Source organism: Drosophila takahashii, chromosome 2R (assembly GCF_030179915.1).
Source record: "Drosophila takahashii strain IR98-3 E-12201 chromosome 2R, DtakHiC1v2, whole genome shotgun sequence".
NCBI classification, from domain to species: domain Eukaryota; kingdom Metazoa; phylum Arthropoda; class Insecta; order Diptera; family Drosophilidae; genus Drosophila; species Drosophila takahashii.
Window position 1 is genome coordinate 9,426,878 of NC_091679.1, and position 21,188 is coordinate 9,448,065.

The 21,188-nt window shown below is 37.1% G+C and overlaps 2 protein-coding genes across 7 annotated transcripts in view; one reads left to right on the plus strand and one right to left on the minus strand.

Moving 5' to 3' along the window:
• Stlk (Ste20-like kinase) overlaps nucleotides 1-11,003 on the minus strand; it is a 265,199-nt gene extending 254,196 nt beyond the window's left edge. Inside the window, exons 1-2 of one of the 3 annotated variants that reach the window (XM_070213268.1) lie at nucleotides 10,675-10,792; nucleotides 4,251-4,393 (exon numbers count right to left, since the gene is read on the minus strand). In XM_070213268.1, the coding sequence (XP_070069369.1) occupies nucleotides 4,251-4,326 (76 nt within the window). In that variant the 5' untranslated portion in view covers nucleotides 4,327-4,393; nucleotides 10,675-10,792. Of the gene's footprint in view, nucleotides 1-4,250; nucleotides 4,394-10,674 lie in introns of all 3 variants that reach the window. The other 2 variants (XM_070213266.1, XM_070213267.1) reach the window with 2 other exon arrangements.
• Nucleotides 1-21,188, plus strand: part of LOC138912436 (uncharacterized) — a 61,823-nt gene that overhangs the window by 34,851 nt on the left and 5,784 nt on the right. The window lies entirely within an intron of this gene.

Genomic DNA, 21,188 nt, shown 5'->3' on the forward strand with positions numbered 1-21,188 from the left:
AAAAATGAAGAACTTCCTTAAAATCTAGAAAATTCTTTCTTGATTTTTTGCCAAAGGCAACCTCACCTTTGTTTCAAGAAATGTTTTTTTTAAAGGCACCATTAAAACAAGAAAAAATATTTCTTGAAACAAGAAATTAAATTTCTTAAAACAAGAAATTAAATTTCTTAAAACAAGAAACGGTTTTTTAGAAAGCCAACATAAAAAAAGAAAAAATATTTCTGGAAACAAGAAAGGCGATTCTTGTTTCAAAGGTGGCTTCTTTCTTGTTTCAAGAAATTAAGTTTCTGAAAACAAGAAATCAAATTTATTCAAAAAAGAAATGGTTTTTTAGAAAGGCACCTTCAAAACAAGAAAAAATATTTCTTAAAACAAGAAAAGCAATTCTTGATTTAAGAAATAATATTTATTCCAGCTTCCGAGATCTCAGCGTTCATTCGGACGGACAGACAGACAGACAGACGGACATGGCTATATGCGGAGTATATATAAATTATAGGGTCGGAAATGCTTCCTTCTAGCTGTAACATACTTTTCCACGAATACAATGTACCCTTTTACTCTACGAGTAACGGGTATAAAAATAACAAAAAACAAAAGAGAACGCTATAGTCGGGTGCCCCGACTATCAGATACCCGTTACTCAGCTAAGAGAAGTGCGAGGGAAATGGAGATAGAAAACTTTGATCGGGCATAACTTTTTAACGATTTCAAAAATTTCTTTTATATTTCGATAGGTATTGATGAACACCATAAAACTGCATTTTCACTTTACTAAAATCTTGAAGGGTGTAGGCGCCAGACGCATTTTAAAATCCTTTGTGGGCGATTGTGGGCGTTAGAGGGGGCGTGGCCCTCGGCTGAAAAAAACTTGCGCTGCGTAGGAAGCCAAAGAATATGTGTGAAAAATCCCAACTTTCTAGCTTTTGTAGTGCCCGAGATCTCAGCGTTCATACAGACGGACAGGCAGACAGACAGACGGACATGGATAGATCGACTAGGCTAGTGATCCTGATCAAGAATATATATACTTTATAGGGTCGGAAAAGCTTCCTTCTCCCTGTTACATACTTTTGGACGAATACAATATACCCTTTTCCTTTACGAGTAACGGGTATAAATAGCCAACATTTTATATTGATGGGGTTTGTCATACAAATAATCAAACTATACTCCAAATTGTAGTTTAGCTCAGGATCAAACTATTTAGAAACTAATATCGGGGCAAAATCATGTGGAAATATGTTTTATTCAAGTTTCAAAGTTTTTGGCTTGGTGGACTTTTTGGTGGAAGTGCCCATATCCATTTAAAAACGAGGACGTAAGCTGACTTCGGCAAGTCGACGTTTTAATGCCCTTGCAGATTTCACGAATTAAAATTTGACTACAATAGCAACATGAATTAATAAACATAATATTTCAGATTTCAAAAAATTAAATTTTAAAATTTTCTACCCTATTGTTCCTATGGGGGCTATAGGATATAGACGTTCGATCGGAACGCGCTTTTACCCTGACCAAGGTACTATGGGGCATTTGACCACTTTTGTTGGCCGAAATTAATAACTCGGTCATTTCAAAAGATATTGACTTGAAACTTTACCAGTCGCCATTTCTTATCCCTACGCATATTATATATGAGAATCATGCGGATCGGAAAACTATATCATATAGCTGTAATAGAAACGATCAAATTAACTTTGCTGTTTTTGGAGATAAATGCACATAACTTTAGAAATAGCAATTATGTAAGTTTTTAAAAAAATATTAACAGTTTCGTAAAAATCGGACGACTATATCATAAAGTTCTTAAAAAATTGGGCAAAGGAAAGAATTTACTTTACATTTTTACGACTTTTTGTTCAAGTTGTATCGGAACTTTCGTTTTAAAGCCGCTAAAGTCCACTTAAGTTAGTCGATTACAAAGCTAAGTATTACTACTATATTTTGATAATAATTTAAAGTCACGAAAGTCCTTACTTCCTTAGCCACCAGTGCAAACGATAGGAGTGTGTAAAATTTAAGGTTATGGTCTAAAAAATTAAATTACAGAAAAAGTGGCAATAAGTGGCGATTCTGACCATATACATTTTAACAACAATTAAATAATCTACAAATCCCAATAGGTTCCAGAAGTGGACTCCGCTGGACTCACTTTGTTGCTCCCTTTGAAATTTAGTTTTCTTACAAAAATTTACTTGTTAGACCACTCCCTTTAAGACTAATTTGTAAGAAAAAACCGTCTAATTTTTGTCGTCTAACCACAGAAATACTTAGTACATAACACAATCCTTTAAATCCTTTACTTAGATTGCTTAAAAACTCAAATTTAAAGCACTTTAAAACTACAAGCAAAAAGTCGAAATACAACAGCTCGATAATTGCATATCGAACAGCTGATTTAACAGCTCCTACCTTAACAGAGGCGACCTCTATCGGATTTCTGTAAACGTAACATTGTTTAATGGTCTTTTGTTAACACATCCTAAAACAACATTTTTTGTTTTAACGACTTTTAAAAAATGGGTTTTGGCCAACCAAAGTGGTCAAATGCCCCATAGTGCAAGGTATGCACAAAAATGCCCTTGCAGATTTCACGAATTAAAATTTGACTACAATAGCAACATGAATTAATAAACATAATATTTCAGATTTCAAAAAATTAAATTTTAAAATTTTCCACCCTATTGTTCCTATGGGGGCTATAGGATATAGACGTTCGATCGGAACGCGCTTTTACCCTGATCAAGGTATGCACAACAAAATACGATTTGGAAAGAATAATGTCAATAACTTTTACACTGCGCGAAAAATCTTTAGTTTTTGCAAGTTATATCCGATTGTTCCTATGGGAGCTATAGGATATAGATGTCCGATCGGGTCGATTTTCAAACTTGTTCTGCGTACACATGTTTTATGATGACTGTGAAAGTTTTAAGTCGCTAGCTTTTAAACTGAGCTTGCAAACGGTATTGAAACAGACGGACATGGCTATATTGACTTCCCTATTGATTCTGATCAAGAATATATATATTTTATGGGGTCGGAAACGACCCCTTTACTGCGTTACAAACTTCTGACCAAAATTATAATACTCTCTGCAAGGGTATAAAAACAAGAGAGAACGCTATAGTCGGGTAGGTGTCCCGACTATCCAATACCCGTCACTCAGCCAAAGGAAGTGCGAGGGAGATGAATATATAAAATTTGTTTGATTTCACATAACTTTTTAAAGAATGGTCCGATTTAAAAAATGTCTTCTACATTTTGATAGGTTTAAATCAGTGGTGGCCAGCAGAGGCAGCGCGCAGGGCCCACGGGATAGGCAATTTCGCTGCCGCTGCGCTGTGAGCGAGTTATAGTATGTAATAGTTAGTCATCCTCTTAGTCGTTCAATATTTTAATAAACAGTTGATGTGTTCGCTTTGGTTGTTCCAAACGGAAAATTTTTTATTGTGGCTTGAGACTCAAATCAAACAAAGTGTTTTCTGGAGCTCTGCTGAGTGGGTGTCGTTTAGCAACATCCTGCCTTGTGCTGATGTTGCATTTCTTATGTCAATTCTATGTGGGACAATGAACGGCTAGCTGTGCAGTGACCGGGTCCACTTGGAAGAGGGTAACACGGGGAGGTTTAGGCAGTGGCGTAGTCGATGGTACCGGTACGGTAACTCCTCCCCCCCCTAGAATGGAGCGATGGCCACATCTGTGGTATATCCAGAGCGAAATTGTGCAGAAAAGCATTGGGGGTGAAGATTGTTTTTCTTTTTCTAATTCTGCATATTGCCAGTACCGTTATCGCTAGAAGCACCAACATACCACATATTACGGAAAAATGTGTTTCCTGTACTTTTCCCATGTACACTACTTTTTTGAGGTTTCTCATATCTTCAAGATGTAAAACTTCTAGGTTTAACTCCTGTTTGGTGTTATTTATAAGAATCTGCTCAAGGTTTCCTGATAAAAGGTTCTTTGCTCGTCCGCTTCTTTTGTAAGAAACCTTGTTTCATTTCTTAGTTCTTTTATTCTATTTCCTATTTTCTCCTTATCATATGCGTCCATATTTCCCGAAACTATTTTTATCGTGCTTCCTAATCCATTAAAAATTCCTCTTTTGACCCTATTTCTTGGTTTAAGTATTTCTAGCTTCTCCTTCACCTGGTACAATTCTTCCTTAACCACCTGGACTGCCTCACCTGAGAATCTAACATTTTCTATGTCTTACAACGCGTTCTCAATCTGTGCAATATTACCTTCATAGTCCTTAAAGTTTATTACATGGTCGAACATCTTCGCTCCGACCATTACTCTTGCCTTTCCCAGTTCCATTTTTACGATCGCTTCTTATCGTTTTAGTGTTTGCACGTCCATTGTCTGTCCATGGACCAATATGCACCTGTAACCGTGATTGATTAGTTTTTATTTTGTTTTTTTTCTTTTTTATTTTTAATTTATGTTTCTTTTGTTTCCTTTTTGTAACGAATGTAACCCCATTATCCTCATCTACTGCGTGTTCCGTAAACCTAGGTGTTAGCTTATTTCTCCTATTCTTCTTCCTATGAACTACATCCCCTTTATCCAACTCTATGGGTTCTTCTCTTCCTTCATTGAGTTTTCGCGTCCTTTCCTGTTTTTGTCTTTCCAACCTGTTCTTAACTTCTTTATACATTTCCTCCTGATACGCATTTAACTTCCTTAAGTACTTATGCTCCGTATCGAAATTAATTTCCAGTTTAAAAACGTGTGTTCTCCCCGAGAACAATGCGAACGGCTTCAATTTCGTACTGGAGTGTATTGAGTTATTATAAGTTAGGAAAACTTCATCTAAAACTTCCTCATTTTCTAGTTTTAAATCCTTCATAATTATTTCATAATTATTCTATAAATTTCTGTCAGTGTTGAATGAAGCCTTTCAACCGGTGAATTGCTAGACGATTGTTGAAACGACGTCACGTGCAATTCAATGTCGTACTGCCTACAGAAATCCTTGAATAATGCCGAGGCATACTCCGCGCCTTGGTCACATATGATCTTTTTAGGAACGCCGTACTGACTTATGAACTTCTTTATTGATTTAACAATATTTAAACTGTCCCTTGTCGGTATAGTGTTTCCCACGGCAAACCTTGAAAACTTGTCTATTATTGTTATTACGTAGTTTTCGTTGATTGTGTATAAATCCGTATGAACGATATCAAGTGGCTTGCACGGGGTTTCCGTATTTTGAAATACCACCTTTTGCGGTTGCCGATCCTATTTCAATGTCTGGCCAGTTTCACACGCATGTTTTTGGAAAATAAATGTCACGTCTCATCCTCCAAAACGTTTCATCTATTCGCCTATGATTCCCTGAGGTGTGATACCTTTATATTTCTTCTCTTTGTTTACTAATATCTGCAATTCCCCGCATAAAGGTAAGACATCGTTCTGCTTTATACAGTTTGCTATTGCAAAAATAACTCTGAAACGCTTCTTCACCTTTCTAAGGGGTTATATACAGTTGTACCGCACAAAAAAAATGAAATTTTACCGATTTTTTTTTGACACTAAAAAAAATACTTATTAAAAATGTTTTGCCGGCGTTGTTTAATACATGTTTCTAAGTACTTATTAAGATTTTTTTATAAAAAAATATTAAATAATAAAAATGTTATGGCCAAATTCCAAGATCGTCTTTTTTCGATGGTGACTTGCGGTGGACATCATATCCCAAGAACGGTTCATCTCAAATCCCCAACTAAAAAAAATTTCGTTAGTATATTGTATTGCCTAGTCCCTGAACGAAGGATTTGTAAAAATTTTGATTAAAAAAAAAATGGCGACTGTTTTAACAAAAAATGCACTTTTTCAAGGTATACAATTTTAGATTTTGTGCTCTAAAAAAATGATTTCAAAAAAATTAAAAATCCTTCGTTCAACGACTAGCTATTGTTATAATAAATAAGTGGTCAAAATTTTGTGTCGATCGGATTAATAGTTTTTTAGTAATCGTGTCCACCGCAAAGGTAATTTCAAAAAAAACAAGATTCTGAGATAATCGCGTTTAAAGTTTCAAGTTTGTACCGGCCGATGTGCTACAATAAATAGCTACAAATTCGGTTCTAATGCTCCGATCGTTCTGAATTTTTGTAAGAGTATTCTCAAAAGTATATACTTCAAGAATATGCAATAAAAAACAACATTTTTTTATCTGTCACAACTGTATATAACCCCTTGAAGACTTCATCTGACGTGTATATCGCACATAACGTGTACGGTTTTAGCACTTCCCTAAAAATTTTTGCAATTTCCTCTTTTGTGAACTCTTTTTCTGTTATCGTCCTTCTTACCTTGTTCTTAAAAGGTGTCACCACTGTTCTGCTTGGTGTCGACTCAACCTCAATAATTAACTGGATATTAAAGTCATTCAGTGGCTTTTCTGCCACATGAATGCAACTTAATTCCAGTTCACTTGTATGGGCCGCACAAGTGGCCTGAGTTGACTCCAGTTCACTGTTGTGAACTTGTAGTTCAATTCTGCTCAAGGCGTCTGCCACGACGTTTTGTGACCCCTTTTTGTAGGTCACCTCGTAGTCATATTCCAATAGTTGCAGCTTCCACCTCACCAACTTGGAATTTGGTTCTTTAAATCCCATGAGCCAAGTTAGTGGGCGATGATCTGTGACTATTGTGAATTTGTGACCGAACAAGTACGGTCTGAAGCGTTTTATGGCCCAAACTATGGCAAGCATTTCTTTCTCTACTGTGGGATAATTTACTTCAGCCTCCTTTAACGTTCTGCTTGCAAATGCGATTGGGCGATCGCTTCCCATTGCTCCTTGTGATAACACAGCACCAATAGCAAAATTGCTAGCATCTGTGGTCAAAATAAAGGGTTTTGTAAAATCTGGATATCTCAACAATGGATCGTTGCATAACAACGTCTTGCAATATTCAAAAGTTTTTGTATACTCCTCATCTATGATTATTTGTTGTTTTCTTTTTAGTCTCTTAGTTATTGGTTTCGTTATTTTTGCAAAATCTTTTATGAATTTCCTGTAATACCCAATAAGTCCAAGAAATGACTTTATTTCCTTTGGTGTTTTTGGCAAAGGAAAAAGCTTTATGGCCTCAATCTTCTTTGGGTTTGGTCTGACTCCTTCTTGTTTCACTACATTCCCTAAATACTCTATTTCCTTCTTTAAAGATTCCACTAATCCTTTTAAAAACTGTCCTCAAGTCTTGCATGTGACTTTGTAGGGACGGGAAATACATAATTATGTCATCCATGTAGACCAAACAAATCTTGCCTACCAACTCTCCCATCAGGTTATTCATCACTCTTTGAAACGTCGCTGGAGCATTTGTTAGTCCAAATGGCATCCTTACATATTCAAAGTGCCCATCATCCGTAGTAAATGCTGTTTTTGGAATGTCCTGTTTTTCCATCTCAATCTGATGGTATCCGCTAGCCAAATCCAATACCGAGAAATACATGGCCTTTCCCAGTTTATCAATTACTTCGCCAATTACTGGCATCGGATACCTATCCTTTATTGTCTTCTCATTCAACTTTCTAAAATCGACCACCAATCTCCACTTTTCTGACAGGTCCATCTTCTTTGGTACTAGCCACACTGGTGCACTCCAAGGTGAGTGACTGTGCCTAATAACTTCCTGTTCTAACAGTTCCTGTATCTGATTCTTCATTATCTCTGATAAAGTTGTTATTGTATCAGCTTCCCTGTTCTGCACTGCTCTAGAAGTTGAGGGCTCAAAATTTAACTCTTCAACTATCGTTGGCAAACTGGTAGCCTTTTTTATAACTTTACTTCTAGTCAGAGGCCTAAGTGACTCTTTGACTTTGCTAATTTTTGACATTTACAATTCTCTTTTGCTTACTCTTTTAAATATTTTTTTTTTTCTGTTTATGCTTATTATATAGTATATGTGTATATTGATATGTATGCGTATGTATATATTGTATTATGTATTTTCTTAGCTTTTTCCTGATGTGTCTTTAATAGTTCCTTTTCCTTAGAAGTGAGGTGTGTGTCGGTGTCTTTTATCTGTAAAATTTTGTTATTATCATTTTCTCAATTTGTTTTATTCGTTAAATTTTTTTTTTGTACTGTGTTGGAAGTGTTTAATCGTTAAAATCGTTAGCGGGCGATTGTGGGCGTTAGAGGGGGCGTGGCGCCCGGCTTAAATAAACTTGCGCTGCGTAGGAAGCCCAAGAATATGTGTTGGAAATCTCAACCTTCTAGCTTTTGTAGTTTCCGAAGTCTCAGCGTTCATACAGACGGACAGACAGATGGACAGACGGACATGGCTATATCGTCTCGCCTAGTGACCCTTATCAAGAATACATATACTTTATAGGGTCCGAAACGCTTTCTTCTCCCTGTTACTTACTTTTGCACGAATACAATATACTCTTTTACTCTATGAGTAACGGGTATACAAATTATAAAAGTTGACTAAAATTATATCAGAATAAGGTAATCAGCATACCACGAACTCATAACGAAAAACATAAAAAATTTGAATTTTAAAATATAAATACCCCCTAAAGAGCAGAGTTCAGTGAAAATAATTAATTCGAATAATATAAGCCACATAAATCTACAGTGGCGGACAAAAGTCTACGGACGACCCCCTTTTTGAAGGTTCACCCACTCCTATCGCTTTTACGGGAAAAGTAATAATGCAGTTTTGTTCTTACTTTTATTAATATACAAAAACCATAAAAAACTTTAAAAGTTACAGACGAAAAATTTAAAAATGGCACTGACAAAAGTCTAATTTGTATGCCTAGGCCTTATGGTGGTGAAAACAATTGCCGGGAAGCATAAAACAGCAGCCAATTCTTCAGGATATGCGCCGTATGCTTAGGATCATTATCCTGTTGGTGGTGGACAAACACAGATGCCTTTAAATTATGTTCAAACATGGTCTTATACTGAGAAAGAACCATAATAACCTCGCCGATGACCAAATTTTCTACTCCTGAGGCTTGACCTGTTTTTATGCAAAAAATCGTCCGTAAACTGTTGTCAATGCCATTTTTAAGTTTTTCGTCTGTAACTTTTAAAGTTTTTTATGAATAAGGGCCGAACAGATGAAGTCAAAAAAAAAGTCGATTGAAAATTCATTTTTCCTTAAGTTTTGTATGGAATCAAGCAGCAAAACGCTTCTCTGAGCGACTTTGTTTTTCTACCCATCCATTTTTTTTGGCGGGATGATAGGATTGTTCTGAAACGGATTTCTAGTGGTAGGGTAATGGTTTAGCCGTCCCTTCTACAAAAAAAATCGAGAATGTTTTGTACCCTTGCTAACTTATTTGACTTTATCCTGCCCATCCTTTTTTTAATTAAGTACAACTGGCTTAGAATATGCAAAAAATAATTTTAAAGTATGCCAAAATATTAAACCGACACGATAGACAATAATGGATAGCATTTAAATGTCAAATTAAGTTTATTTCCTTATTAAATTTTGTGATTTTTAGTACAAAATGGAAATACCGAAGATTAAAGTTGCCTCAGTTTTCGACTTTTTTTCGTTTGTGTATGTTTCTCAGTTAAATTTAGCTTTAATCCTGCATCATTACATTTTTTGAATTTATAAGTTTCATACCTTTTATTTACGTTTGAAGTTTCCAAAAAAAAAACCGAATATTAATGTTACTCACTGTATGTATTGTTTTTCAAACACTGCTTTTTTATACATTACGTTCTCGTTATTTCATGAAAATGATTTTTTTTATTCTAGTTGCCATTCATATAAAATCTCTAATGATTAAGTGCTTGTGATTAACTGTCAAAAAGATGTACTGGTCTGCAGAGTAGACTTTTGTTATCCTCTTTACATACAATGTACAGTGCCGAACTTTACTATTGGCACACTTGGCACATTGAACTTTGTATCCTTAAATCGTTAAAATAACTTATTTTTAACGAAAAACGGTTATATAAAAATATGTTAAATGCCAATACCCATATCTGTGCGAAAAATAATATTTTAAAATAATATTTTTAACTGTTTCTCTTCCCTGGCCTCTTAAACCCACGGGTCCCGCTATGTGTCTAGCGTTTTAGAGTCCTTTAAAACGCCGTAAAAGGATCCGAATGGTAAAAACCACTTCTGGGCACATATTTCCTAATATTAGCGTATTATTGACCCTGATCCTGACATTTAAATATTATTTTTCGCAGAGTTATGGGTATTGCCATTTTACATTTTTTTAAAAACCCCGTTTTTAGTTCAAATTAAGTTATTAAAACCATGTAAGGATACAAATTTTGCATAATGCCATCTAGACAACTGAGGCCTAGCGGATTTAGCAAAGAAAAATGAGTCAAATAGGATAAGTTTTAGCGTAATAGTTAAATACAACACAAGTGTGCCAATAATTTTGTTCGGCAAAAATTGCTCATATTTTGTTTTTTTAATTTTTAAAAATTAGTTTTAAGAGATACGTCAATGAAATAAAATGCGTTTGTTAGTTAGATAATCCCCTTATCGAAATAAATTTTGTTGAATATTATTATTAGTATAGTTCACGGAGAAAAAATGTCTTGAAGTTCAAAGTGCCAAGTGTGCCAATAGTAAAGTTCGGCACTGTAATTACATGAGTACTTAAAAAAAAGAATGTTTTTATTTTTATATTTAAATGCATATTTACAGTAAATTTACCAGAGGAAAATGAGTTTTGTAGCAGCATTTCACAGTTTCCAAAACACATAAATGGATACATCAGATATGCATGCTGATTATACAGAAAGCAGTGAAGTATCGTAATAATATTTCTATGGTTGAAGCGTCTAATGGTTAAAACTTCATTGCATATTACAGAAAGCCTTTCCATTGGTTGGTCCAGAGACATTTTTTTAATGGCTAAACATTTATTATTTGTATCGATTCCCTTGTAAACAGTTCCAAATTTTCCATATTTAAATATTTCGAGTAGTTTATAATGGTTTATATTATTGCTGCACATCACAAATACAATTTTATTCTTTATTCAGGATGTTTCCACTATGCTGATTTTTTGGTATTTTTGTGATTTTTTGATAGGCAACGCGGTAGACAATTAAAGAGTTGTTTCCATTGGCAAACGCGTTTGAACACATCTGTTCTGTAAAATATGCTTTCGACGGAATAAGGGCCGTTTCTTCGAGTCCCTGTGTAAGTCCCTAATAGCTATCCGTCCGTACCAGATAAACTGTTCGTAAAATCGGCTTTCTCGACTCCTTTAATTTAGCTGAACGAGGAACAATTACAGAGTGCTGTTAACGCACGAATTGTGCTGTAAAGCGCAAAAAATGGCGTGATTCGATTATTTCATCAAATGATCTTCTTCGGATGATGCTGTCACACTTGGTAGATGTAACATTATTATGAATTTGAATTTAAGCGAATCTCCTAAGGGCCGGTTTCTCAAGTCCCAGTGTAAGTCCCTAATAGCTATCTGTCCAGATAAACTGTTCGTAAAATCGGCTTTCTCGACTCCTTTAATTTAGCTGAACGAGGAACAACTACAGAATTGTGCGTGCTTTGTTTATTTCATCAGCTGTTTGGCTATAAGTCAAAGGCAAAGTCAGCTGTGATTCTGTTTCTTCCTCTCAGTTGGCTTTGAGAAACCAGATGTCGTTTTATCGAGCTGAAAATGCTTACCAGGGAGTCCAAGTCCCTGTCAAAGCTGTCTCTCATATTAATGATCGAGAAAGTTAATAATGACTTAGGAGGGCTTTTATCTGTTCGAAAAATGTTAGCCCGCTCTGGAGAAACCGGCCGTGTGAAACGGTTGGGATTTTTGACAAATATGAAATTCGTGTTCCCATAGAGTTTCCATCCACATCCAATAACATGACTTGAAGAGCAGTTGCTCAACTCAACATAAACGAAGGGGGATTTTATCTCGGCAAAACTGTCGTAAAATTGCGTTTTCCTAATCTTATTGTAGAATAATACAAAAAAAGGGATGTGTCAAGCCTACGCAAGCCTACTTTTTATTCCCTTGCAGAGGGTATTATGATTTCAGTCAGAAGTTTGCAACGCAGTGAAGGAGACGTTTCCGACACTATATATATATTCTTGTTTAGCATCACTAGACGAGTCGATCTAGCCATATTCGTCTGTCCATCTTTCCGTCTGTCCAAAGATTTCCCAAAAATCTTCTTTCTTTTGCAGGTAGTATATAAGTCGGAACGAGCCGGATTGGAGTAATCATAGGAATAATCGGAAAAAAAACATTAAATAAATTATTATAGCTGCCATAGGAACGATTGGAAAATTAGTGAGAAATAATAGGAAATTTAACATTTTTGAGATTTGTAAATTAATAGGAATTATCTGCAAGGGTATATAAGCTTCGGCTGGCCGAATTTTATAAATTGGAGCTGGTGTTATAGCGTCAGCTGCATCAGATCGCAGACGCTCTCTGTATGCTTTACTTCTTTCTTGTATCTTAATTGATGTCACAGAAATGATTTCTGAATTCTCACACAAGCAAGCTTGGATTTACTTTAGAAATTACTCTCTCAACTTTATGCGAGCGCATACTGCAACCAAAGAGTGTAAGTGCATAATTTCGTTTGCTTATACACGCCGTTGTTCCGCGTTTTTCAATTGCGTTCTAACTGTGATAAGTTGTTTTGGAGTTCAAACAAAAGTGCTATTAATCAAGAATGAATTTTTAGGTAAGTAATTTTAAAGGGTATTATAACTTTGTCTTGTCAAAATTATTATAGCTTCTCATTTTTATAATTTGTATGTTTTATTTTTAGGTCAAGCTGATGGTACAAGGTGCAAAAACAATATAATTTCAGATAAGATCATTTTGTCCTACAGCCCAGAAGGATGTTATTTTTGCACTTCTAAGTAAGTTTTTATCGTTCTTGTCTAATATTCTAATATTATATAATATTATAAAAATATATTTTTTCCAAATTCAAATCCCATTGGTCAGGTGAAGCCTGCAGAGCCTCCGGAGAGGATGCAGAGATGTGTGAAAAATATCCATGCGCGAAAACGGAGCTCACCAAGACTCCGGAAGCCATGTCAAACGTACCGAAGACCCTACAAGTCACCGTAGTTGGTAAAAATCTATTAATTTAATGTAAGAAAAACAATTTTAAAATTTCCAAAACAATACAATAAAACCTGATGAGTGTCCTAAAAATTAGGGACATAAGGTGTCTTTGGATCAAAAATGCATTGTAGAAGAAAATATTTTTATTTAATTTTTAAACGCTGTTCACAAATGAAGATTTTTAAACTTTGCTGTGACTTTAAAATTTGAAATGCGCCCACCTTCTCTTGTGGTTCAGTTGGATTGAATTTTCCAAAACGACCGTATAAAAGTGACATGTAACTATTTAATTCCGAAAAGATTACCAAAATTGGTTGACCACTCTTGAAGAGTGGTCTATCCCAAAAGACAAAGAAAATTTGTGATTTTCTAAAATTAAAGATACCGCAAATACCAGAGCTGATGGACTATAGGTGTTGTGGCAACTTATGCTCAGAAAAGCCTCATTTATCGAAATAAAATGGTGGCAGGCCTGGACACCGACCCATGTCACATTTTGTCGGCCTGTGTAACTGATCTTAAAAAGAGTGTTCTGGAACTGGAATGATGGAGGATGGCTTGAAAAGACCTCACTGCTAAATTCAAAAACCTATCCAACAATATTGCAAATAGCCTACGGGTCCAAGTCAATAATGATGTCACAAGCTAACTACGAATAAATGGTATCCCCATCGTACAGGATGAGAACCTGAGATCCGTTTTGAACTCGCTTTGCTTTTCACAAATCTATATTCAGAATACGATGCAAAATCCCAAACGCTTTGCTAGATCCTGTAATCCTCGTAAAGCTGGAAAGCATCCGTGATAAGGCAAAATTACTGCGAGAAATCGGCGTCTTTCGGCGTGAACATAAACAACCCCTTAATCTCCAGCTTTGGGCTTTGATGCTGGTACTCTATTCTACGTTAATATATTGTATTCGTGCAAAAGTATGTAACAGCTAGAAGGAAGCGCTTCTGACCCTATAAAGTATATATATTCTTGATTAGGGTCACTAGTCGAGTCCGGCTTTCCGTCTGTATGAACGCTGAGATCTCGGAAACTACAAAGGCTAGAAGGTTGAGATTGCCCACACATAATCTTGGGCTTCCTAGGCAGCGCAAGTTTACTTTAGCTGAGCGCCACGCCACCTCTAACGCCCACAATCGCCCACTAACGATTTTAAAATGTGTCTCGCGCACACACCTTTAAAGACTTCCGAGAAGTATAAATGCAATTTTGTTGTGTATATTTATATCTATCGAAATGTAAAGGACATTTTTCGAATCGGACCATTCATTAAAAAGTTATGCGCAATCACGCTGGACCTCGTGCGCTGCTTGCTATAATTCGTCATCAGTACTGGACGGTCGGCGGGCGCAAGTTAGTGGCAAGCGTAGTAAACAAATGCATCAGAAGTTTAAGGGCCAAGCCGCGTTTACTCCAGCACATCATGACAGACCTCCCCAAGGAAAGATTGAATGACGGATCGTATGCTTTTATGATCACCGGAGTAGATTTCTGTGGCCCTTTTTCTTTACAAAAGCGATGTGCGCTTTCGGCCGCAAATAACGCTTTTTATTGCCGCGCTTCATTTAATCCGAATCGCATGAACATCCGAGCATTGCGAAAAGTACAACACAATCATCCGTTTGCAGAATAAGTGTGCCGAGAAGATAAGTGCATGAAACAGTAAACCGCCAACGGCGCCAAAGTATAAACCCATTGACACAACGAAATCGGAGTGGAGTGTAGACCCGTCTACAAGCGACAGTCGTGTGCCACGAAAAACGCTGGATCAGCGAAATTATATGTTATTATTTTTGTTGTGTACTTAACTTCAACCATATGTATATTTCAGTGTAATAAGTGAATTATAACCACATATTGTTACCCCAAAATTGTGTAGACGTGCACAAATATATATTTAACAATTCTTCAAGGTTACAGCCCATACAACAGTAAGGAGAGCTCTCTTCGCTGGAGATATTAGAGGGTGAGTTTTTCGGAACCCAAGTTCCACTCTCTTATTTAAATATGGTTTCTTATTTATATATTTTTATGCATATAAAGAATGGCATAATCTTAACTACGAAAGTTATTGCTAAAACTTATGAAAAGGATTCAGATATTTTTTTTTTTTAGGCTTTGATTTCAACGAATGTTGAAAATGAACGTTGGTCGCACGACTAGTGCATATGACCAGATACTTTGTCTTGATTTTTGTGTTACACAAACTTAACCTTAAAGTGAGTCCACACCACGAGGACCCGGCGTGAAATGTGCGTGTTTCTTCAAAGGCCTGTGAATGTGGACTGAATTGAAGGATTCAGATATCAATAGTCGATCCGAATATGTTTTTAATGAAATGTTCACTTCCAATATGAGTTATTTTTTAAAAATCGCTGCATCAATCCGTTCAACAAAAAAAACCATAAGAGGGGTAGCACACGCATTATTTCCAATGCACTAATAAGTAATATCATTATCACACACAATCACAAGCACAATCCTCTTTTTTTTATTCGTAGTCTTATTTTCGTTTTTTGATACTGCAGTACTTATTAAAAAAAGCATGCTTTTTTGAAAGTATGGTTATTTCATAAGAATGATTTATTCAAATGGATATTACTTATTAAAAATACTCACAGTCAAAACGCAAGCAATTTTATATATTTAAAGGAATTTTTAAAAATTAAATTCATTTTTATAATTTTCTAGCTTTTAAATATCTGATTTAGCTATTTTTTGACCCGGCTGCCATCACCACTCATTTTTGTTTACATGTCGCCGCCTAGGATAAAACTAAAATTTGAACTTTGTCAACCGAAAAAAGTTGAAAAATCCGAACTTTAAAAATCCACCATAAATCCAATTTTTTATGAATTTGGGCCATACTCGGCTTGTTTTGTCCGGTGGGATGTAAACTTTAAGTTTGTACCCATTATAATTTTTCAACGGATTTATTTCGAGTTTTTACGATACATACAGCCGACCTACAGAGGACCAAAAAACACATTTTTCATCTTTGTCGAGCTTCTGCGCTGCCATTACTTATCTAATCGTATTGATCTATATGGCAAAGTTAAGCTCTGATCTATTGACTTTATAATGAAACAAAAACTGGCCCAATTGGGTGGATATTTGCCGAGATATAGGAAGAAATTTGAAAAAAGTCCGATATTTAACATTTCGAACTTTAAAAAATCTTTAAAAAAAAACTGTGCCATCGAAAAAAAATTAGTGGTATTTTCGTGATTTGGGGGTCGAACACTAACAGAATTTGCCATCAATTGCCTTGGAGCAGTTTGGCTGTAAACTAGTGTAATCAGCCCACAGAGCGACTTTTTTGTCGTGAATAGTCTGCAAATCTTTTTGCTGACGTGCGCGCATTTACAAGCGATCAATTCGATACCTTCCGTAAAAAAATAAGAAGTGCCTTTGGTTCCTACATTGTCATTAATTGGTGTTACGTGGGCATATTAGTGCCCTAGTCCTGAAAGGACTTGGGCCGAGGGTAAGTCATCCGATGTTCAGGCACCAATTTTTGCCGGCATAAGCTCGTCGGATGGGGTGGGTTCTTGGTAAGACTTTCTCCTCTCCAACATAACGAGAATAAATATGAAGATGCCTGAAAATTAGTAAGAGTTGTAAAGTCCGTCGGTCATCAGTCTACATTGCCCCACAAGCGTAGCTTTCGCTTGATCGTAACACGATCGGGCAATGTTTCGGCCACATTCCCTCCTCCTCACACATTCGTGTGCCAAATGGATCGTCGCGGGCCGCGCAATACGATCCCCTATTGTCAAGGTTGTCCGTCAAAAGTTATGTCATTATTCTTTACCTACTCCACTTATCGCGTCAGCACCCCCTTTCTGAAAACTTAGCACTTCATGATTTTAAGTACGTTTTCACATTATAATTTTATTGAATGAAATATTGGCTAGTGCCATTTATGAGTAATATTATTTTGGAGATTACATATGAGTTTAATTCTAATTGACCAACAAAGTTTGTTAGCGGAGAGTATCGAATTTACCACCCGTACAAGGTGCACACGTCAGAAAATTGCTGACTATTCACGACTACAAACGTCGCTCTGAGGCTCTTGTTTTTGTTCATACAAACACAAGGCTGATACTCGCCGCTGAAAAGTCAATTTTTATTTATATTATAAAAAATACAACGAAAAAGTGTACCTATTAGCACCTAAGTTTTCTTCGCCTTGAGGAGGCGTAAATTGTGGAATTTACTTTAGATAACCAACTATCAAAAAGGAGGCACGGATATATATATGTATGGTTGATAAAGGAATCGTTTTCCGACAAACTTACCCCTTTATGTCCTGGGCGATGAGATCTCGACGCTCCGGATCCTGGGCTTTGGAAGATATTATAATTTATATATATATATATACGTGCGCCAAACTACTGTTGTTCTTAACTACATTATTTTCACTTAAACACAAACATATAAACTATGTTAGCTGCATGCTCGACGCATGGTGGAGAGAATCGGTTCTTAAATTACTCATCACTGTGCACTCGATGCCCTTTAAAATCGGTTCAGTTAATTTGCATTTAAAATTGCTTCACAATTAGTTCAGTTATTATCGTGATTATCCTCACTGATGGATCACGCTTCTGATTTCTTTCATTGGCTCGTTTTTGGGTTTCACTGTTTTAACGCATTTGGTACTGGACACTACTTTTTGCAAAGTGGACAATGGTCAATGGTCGGAACGGATCGCTGCTATATCTTCTTCAAATTCAGTAACGCGGGGATTACGAGTGCTGCGGAAATTAACATCGGAGTATTGTTCGCTTGTCAGATGTCTTCCTTATGGTGATATTGGCAGCGGTGTCCGTCTCTTCAGATCCTTGCTAATCGATAGGCGTGTCCTTATCAAGGACAGTAGAATAGGACAACGGGTCTTGGTCTCCTGGTGGCATTGGACTCCGTGGGCAGATGCCCGAAGCCCGTGTGGAAAATCCTCCTCCCTCGAAGCTAGCGGCTACCGTCGGTATGAGAACAGAATAGGTTCTGCCTTTTCTCTATCCGGCTTGGGTCTTTTATACCAGAGTCGAGTTTTCACTTGGCTCCCGTCATAGCTTGGATTATTTAGTTGTTCCCACCTATGATATTTCTTATCTTAGTGGAGTCAACGCCCGACCGATGCACTTTGCCACCTCCCGGTTTATGGTTACCAGTAGGTCGATCGCGGTCGTTGTTCTGACCGAAAAGATCGTCAAATTGCACATTCCTTTGCTTGTTTCGGTGAGTCAACGGGTCGATTGCCCCTCTCCCTTTGCCTTGAGATTCGCTGTTGTTTTCTACGTGCATCTTTCTCCATCAAATAAAATGAAGAAGAGGGCGTACGTAACAGGCTCGAAGATATCGATGCGGAAACGCATGGAATGACTTCGCAAAAAGGAATCTTCGTACGACCATCGAATAAGTGCTTGGTTTCTCCTTTTTTTTTCTATTATTTAGGCGCCCTTAACCGTGTGGCTTCGACCCACGCCTGTGAACAAGGAGTCTCATGTTCATTTGACTGAACTAGCCGGGTGTAACATTCATTGGTGTTAATTTTGTGTCGCTCAAGTATTATTTAACGTGTACTAGGTTCTTGAAACTATTGAGATTTTTAATCTTACAATTTGATGGGAATGTTCGATCTCATTCATAATTTATTTTGCTGCACTGCTCTACAGTGCGTAGGGCAATGTGTATGAACTCGCAGTGGTAATATTGAACCGTACTGTTCTCGCCAAAGCGGCGCCCCCAGCCCCGGCCAATTTTCCCTTCAAGCGCCCCTGGAGCCATGAAAGTCGAGACAGCAGTTCTTCCAGATCGCTCGCATCTCGCTCTCTCGCACTGTTAAGTGTCTCCACTCCGCTCTCCAAGCGGCTCTTGGAGCTTCCACTCTGTAGGTTTAAGTTAGTTCTAATTTTCAAGTGTATCCGAAAAGTCGAACAGTGAAGTTTTCTTTCTGAAATAAACCGTGGAATTTATAACGTTCAAAAACCCGTTGCGGCCGTGTATTTCCTGCCCTACGACCACCAGCCCGAAGTTTTTGGAAGACCCGCCCCACTCCATTTCATGGTCCTTCGAGCCGGATAAACCAGGAGAAGAGTTTTAAAGTACCAGCGTCCAACCGGCGGAGATTCCAAGTTTAAAGTTCAAGATAAGTACGAATATTCCATTATTCCATTGCCGACCAGTCAGATATTTCCCAAGAACCCAATTTTCTTATATCTGTCTGATCGGCCATTTCCATTTGTGCATACGATCGCCATATTCCGGCTTCTTTTTCGTATTGCTATTTCCATTTTCATACGACCGCCATTTTCCGGCTTCTTTTTTCGTATTGCTATTTCCATCTTCATACGACCGCCATTTTCCGGCTTTGCTTTTCATATTTCCCACTTTCCATACATATTCGGGTTCATACGGACATACAATCCAGATGCACACTTTTTAATGTACGTACATACATATGCCTGACCAGCGCAACATATGTACGTAAGCTAACATACACGTACCTCCGCGTTACACCCTGCGAACATTTCTACAGCGACATTTACCATACAGTCCACATTATCACCAATTTCCAAAATATTTAAAATTACAATTTTAAAACACACATCCATACGCCCATACATACACATATATCTACATTATCTCCAATTTACAAAATATTTAAAATTACAATTTTAAAACACACATCCATACGCCCATACATACACATATATCTACATTATCTCCAATTTACAAAATATTTAAATTTACAATTTTAAAACACACATCCATACGCCCATACATACACACATATACAAAATCCTAATGCATGCTTATTAATGTACGTACATATCGACATATCCATTTCCACGTATGTACATAAGGGAAAAGTCACGTAACGTAACGTAAGGCAACGTAAGCACGATACACACGTACGTTCCTTCTCGGTAGACCCTACAAACATTTCCAAATCAACATTTAAAATACAGCCCACATCATTTATAATTTCCGAAGATAAAATATACAATATATATATTTTCCACCCAACACAATTAATTATATTATACACAATACCAAAATAACTTGTTTCCGCTGAACACAATTAATTATATATTGCATAAAATTACCAAAAATAACCGGTTTCCACCGAACCCACCAGCACGATACGCCTGTCCAGAATTTGCATGGTATTTATTTCAGCAGCGCTAATTCGCACACACCGGCGGCTCACATCCATTAAAATAAAAAAAAAATAAATACTTTTTGTGACCAAGCCGTGACGGTGCGCGATATATAGATTTTCCCATTCCCACCGCTCATTTTCGCAGCACAGCAACCGACTGCAAATATCTTGCAGAATATTATTTTTTCCACAGCAGCGATATTTTCCTCGCACGTTAAAATAGTTGTTGCGAAAACTTTGAAATTTGTATTGGTGTTCCGTTTCCACATATTCCAAAGTAGACCACGGAGCTGCAACGCTAGGAAACAAAAGCGGACCGCTTGCAATCTGTACCGAGGAAACTAAGAAGCCACTGCGATATATTAACATTTTGGTTTTTGTTTTTTTTAAACAAAATTGAACTAATTCCGTAATATTTTTTGTCGCGTCGATCCACTATACATTGACATTGTTGACATTCAGCTATTAGAATTTTCGAAATTTTGGGGCCGTATTTTCCGGAAGTTATCCATTTTCGTCGTTCCTTTTCTTTGCCAATCAATCCCGGTGATCCGCAACAGCGTGACCACATTCCAGGACGGACCTTTCTGGAATGCCAGGAGACAAAACAAAGTTGTCAGTTCCGTCTGCAAATAAAACGCGATCGCTATCCGCATCACCACGCGCGCGCACCTCAAGCCCAGTAGCCCCAAAACCAATATCAAAGGCAAAGAGCGAAACTTCAGTAGCCAGCCAAGCAGGCGACAAGAAGTTGTCTGTTCCTACGATCCATCCGAAACGATTGTCTCTAAGTCCGCTCACGCCTAAAGTTAGGTCGCAAATCCAGACCTAGTCCGTAAAGTCGCTAGCAACTCGTTCTCAGGCAAAAATGAGTAACGAAATTGCAGTTGCAGCCCTCGCGCGGTTTATCACGGTGTCCGACCTTATGAGCCA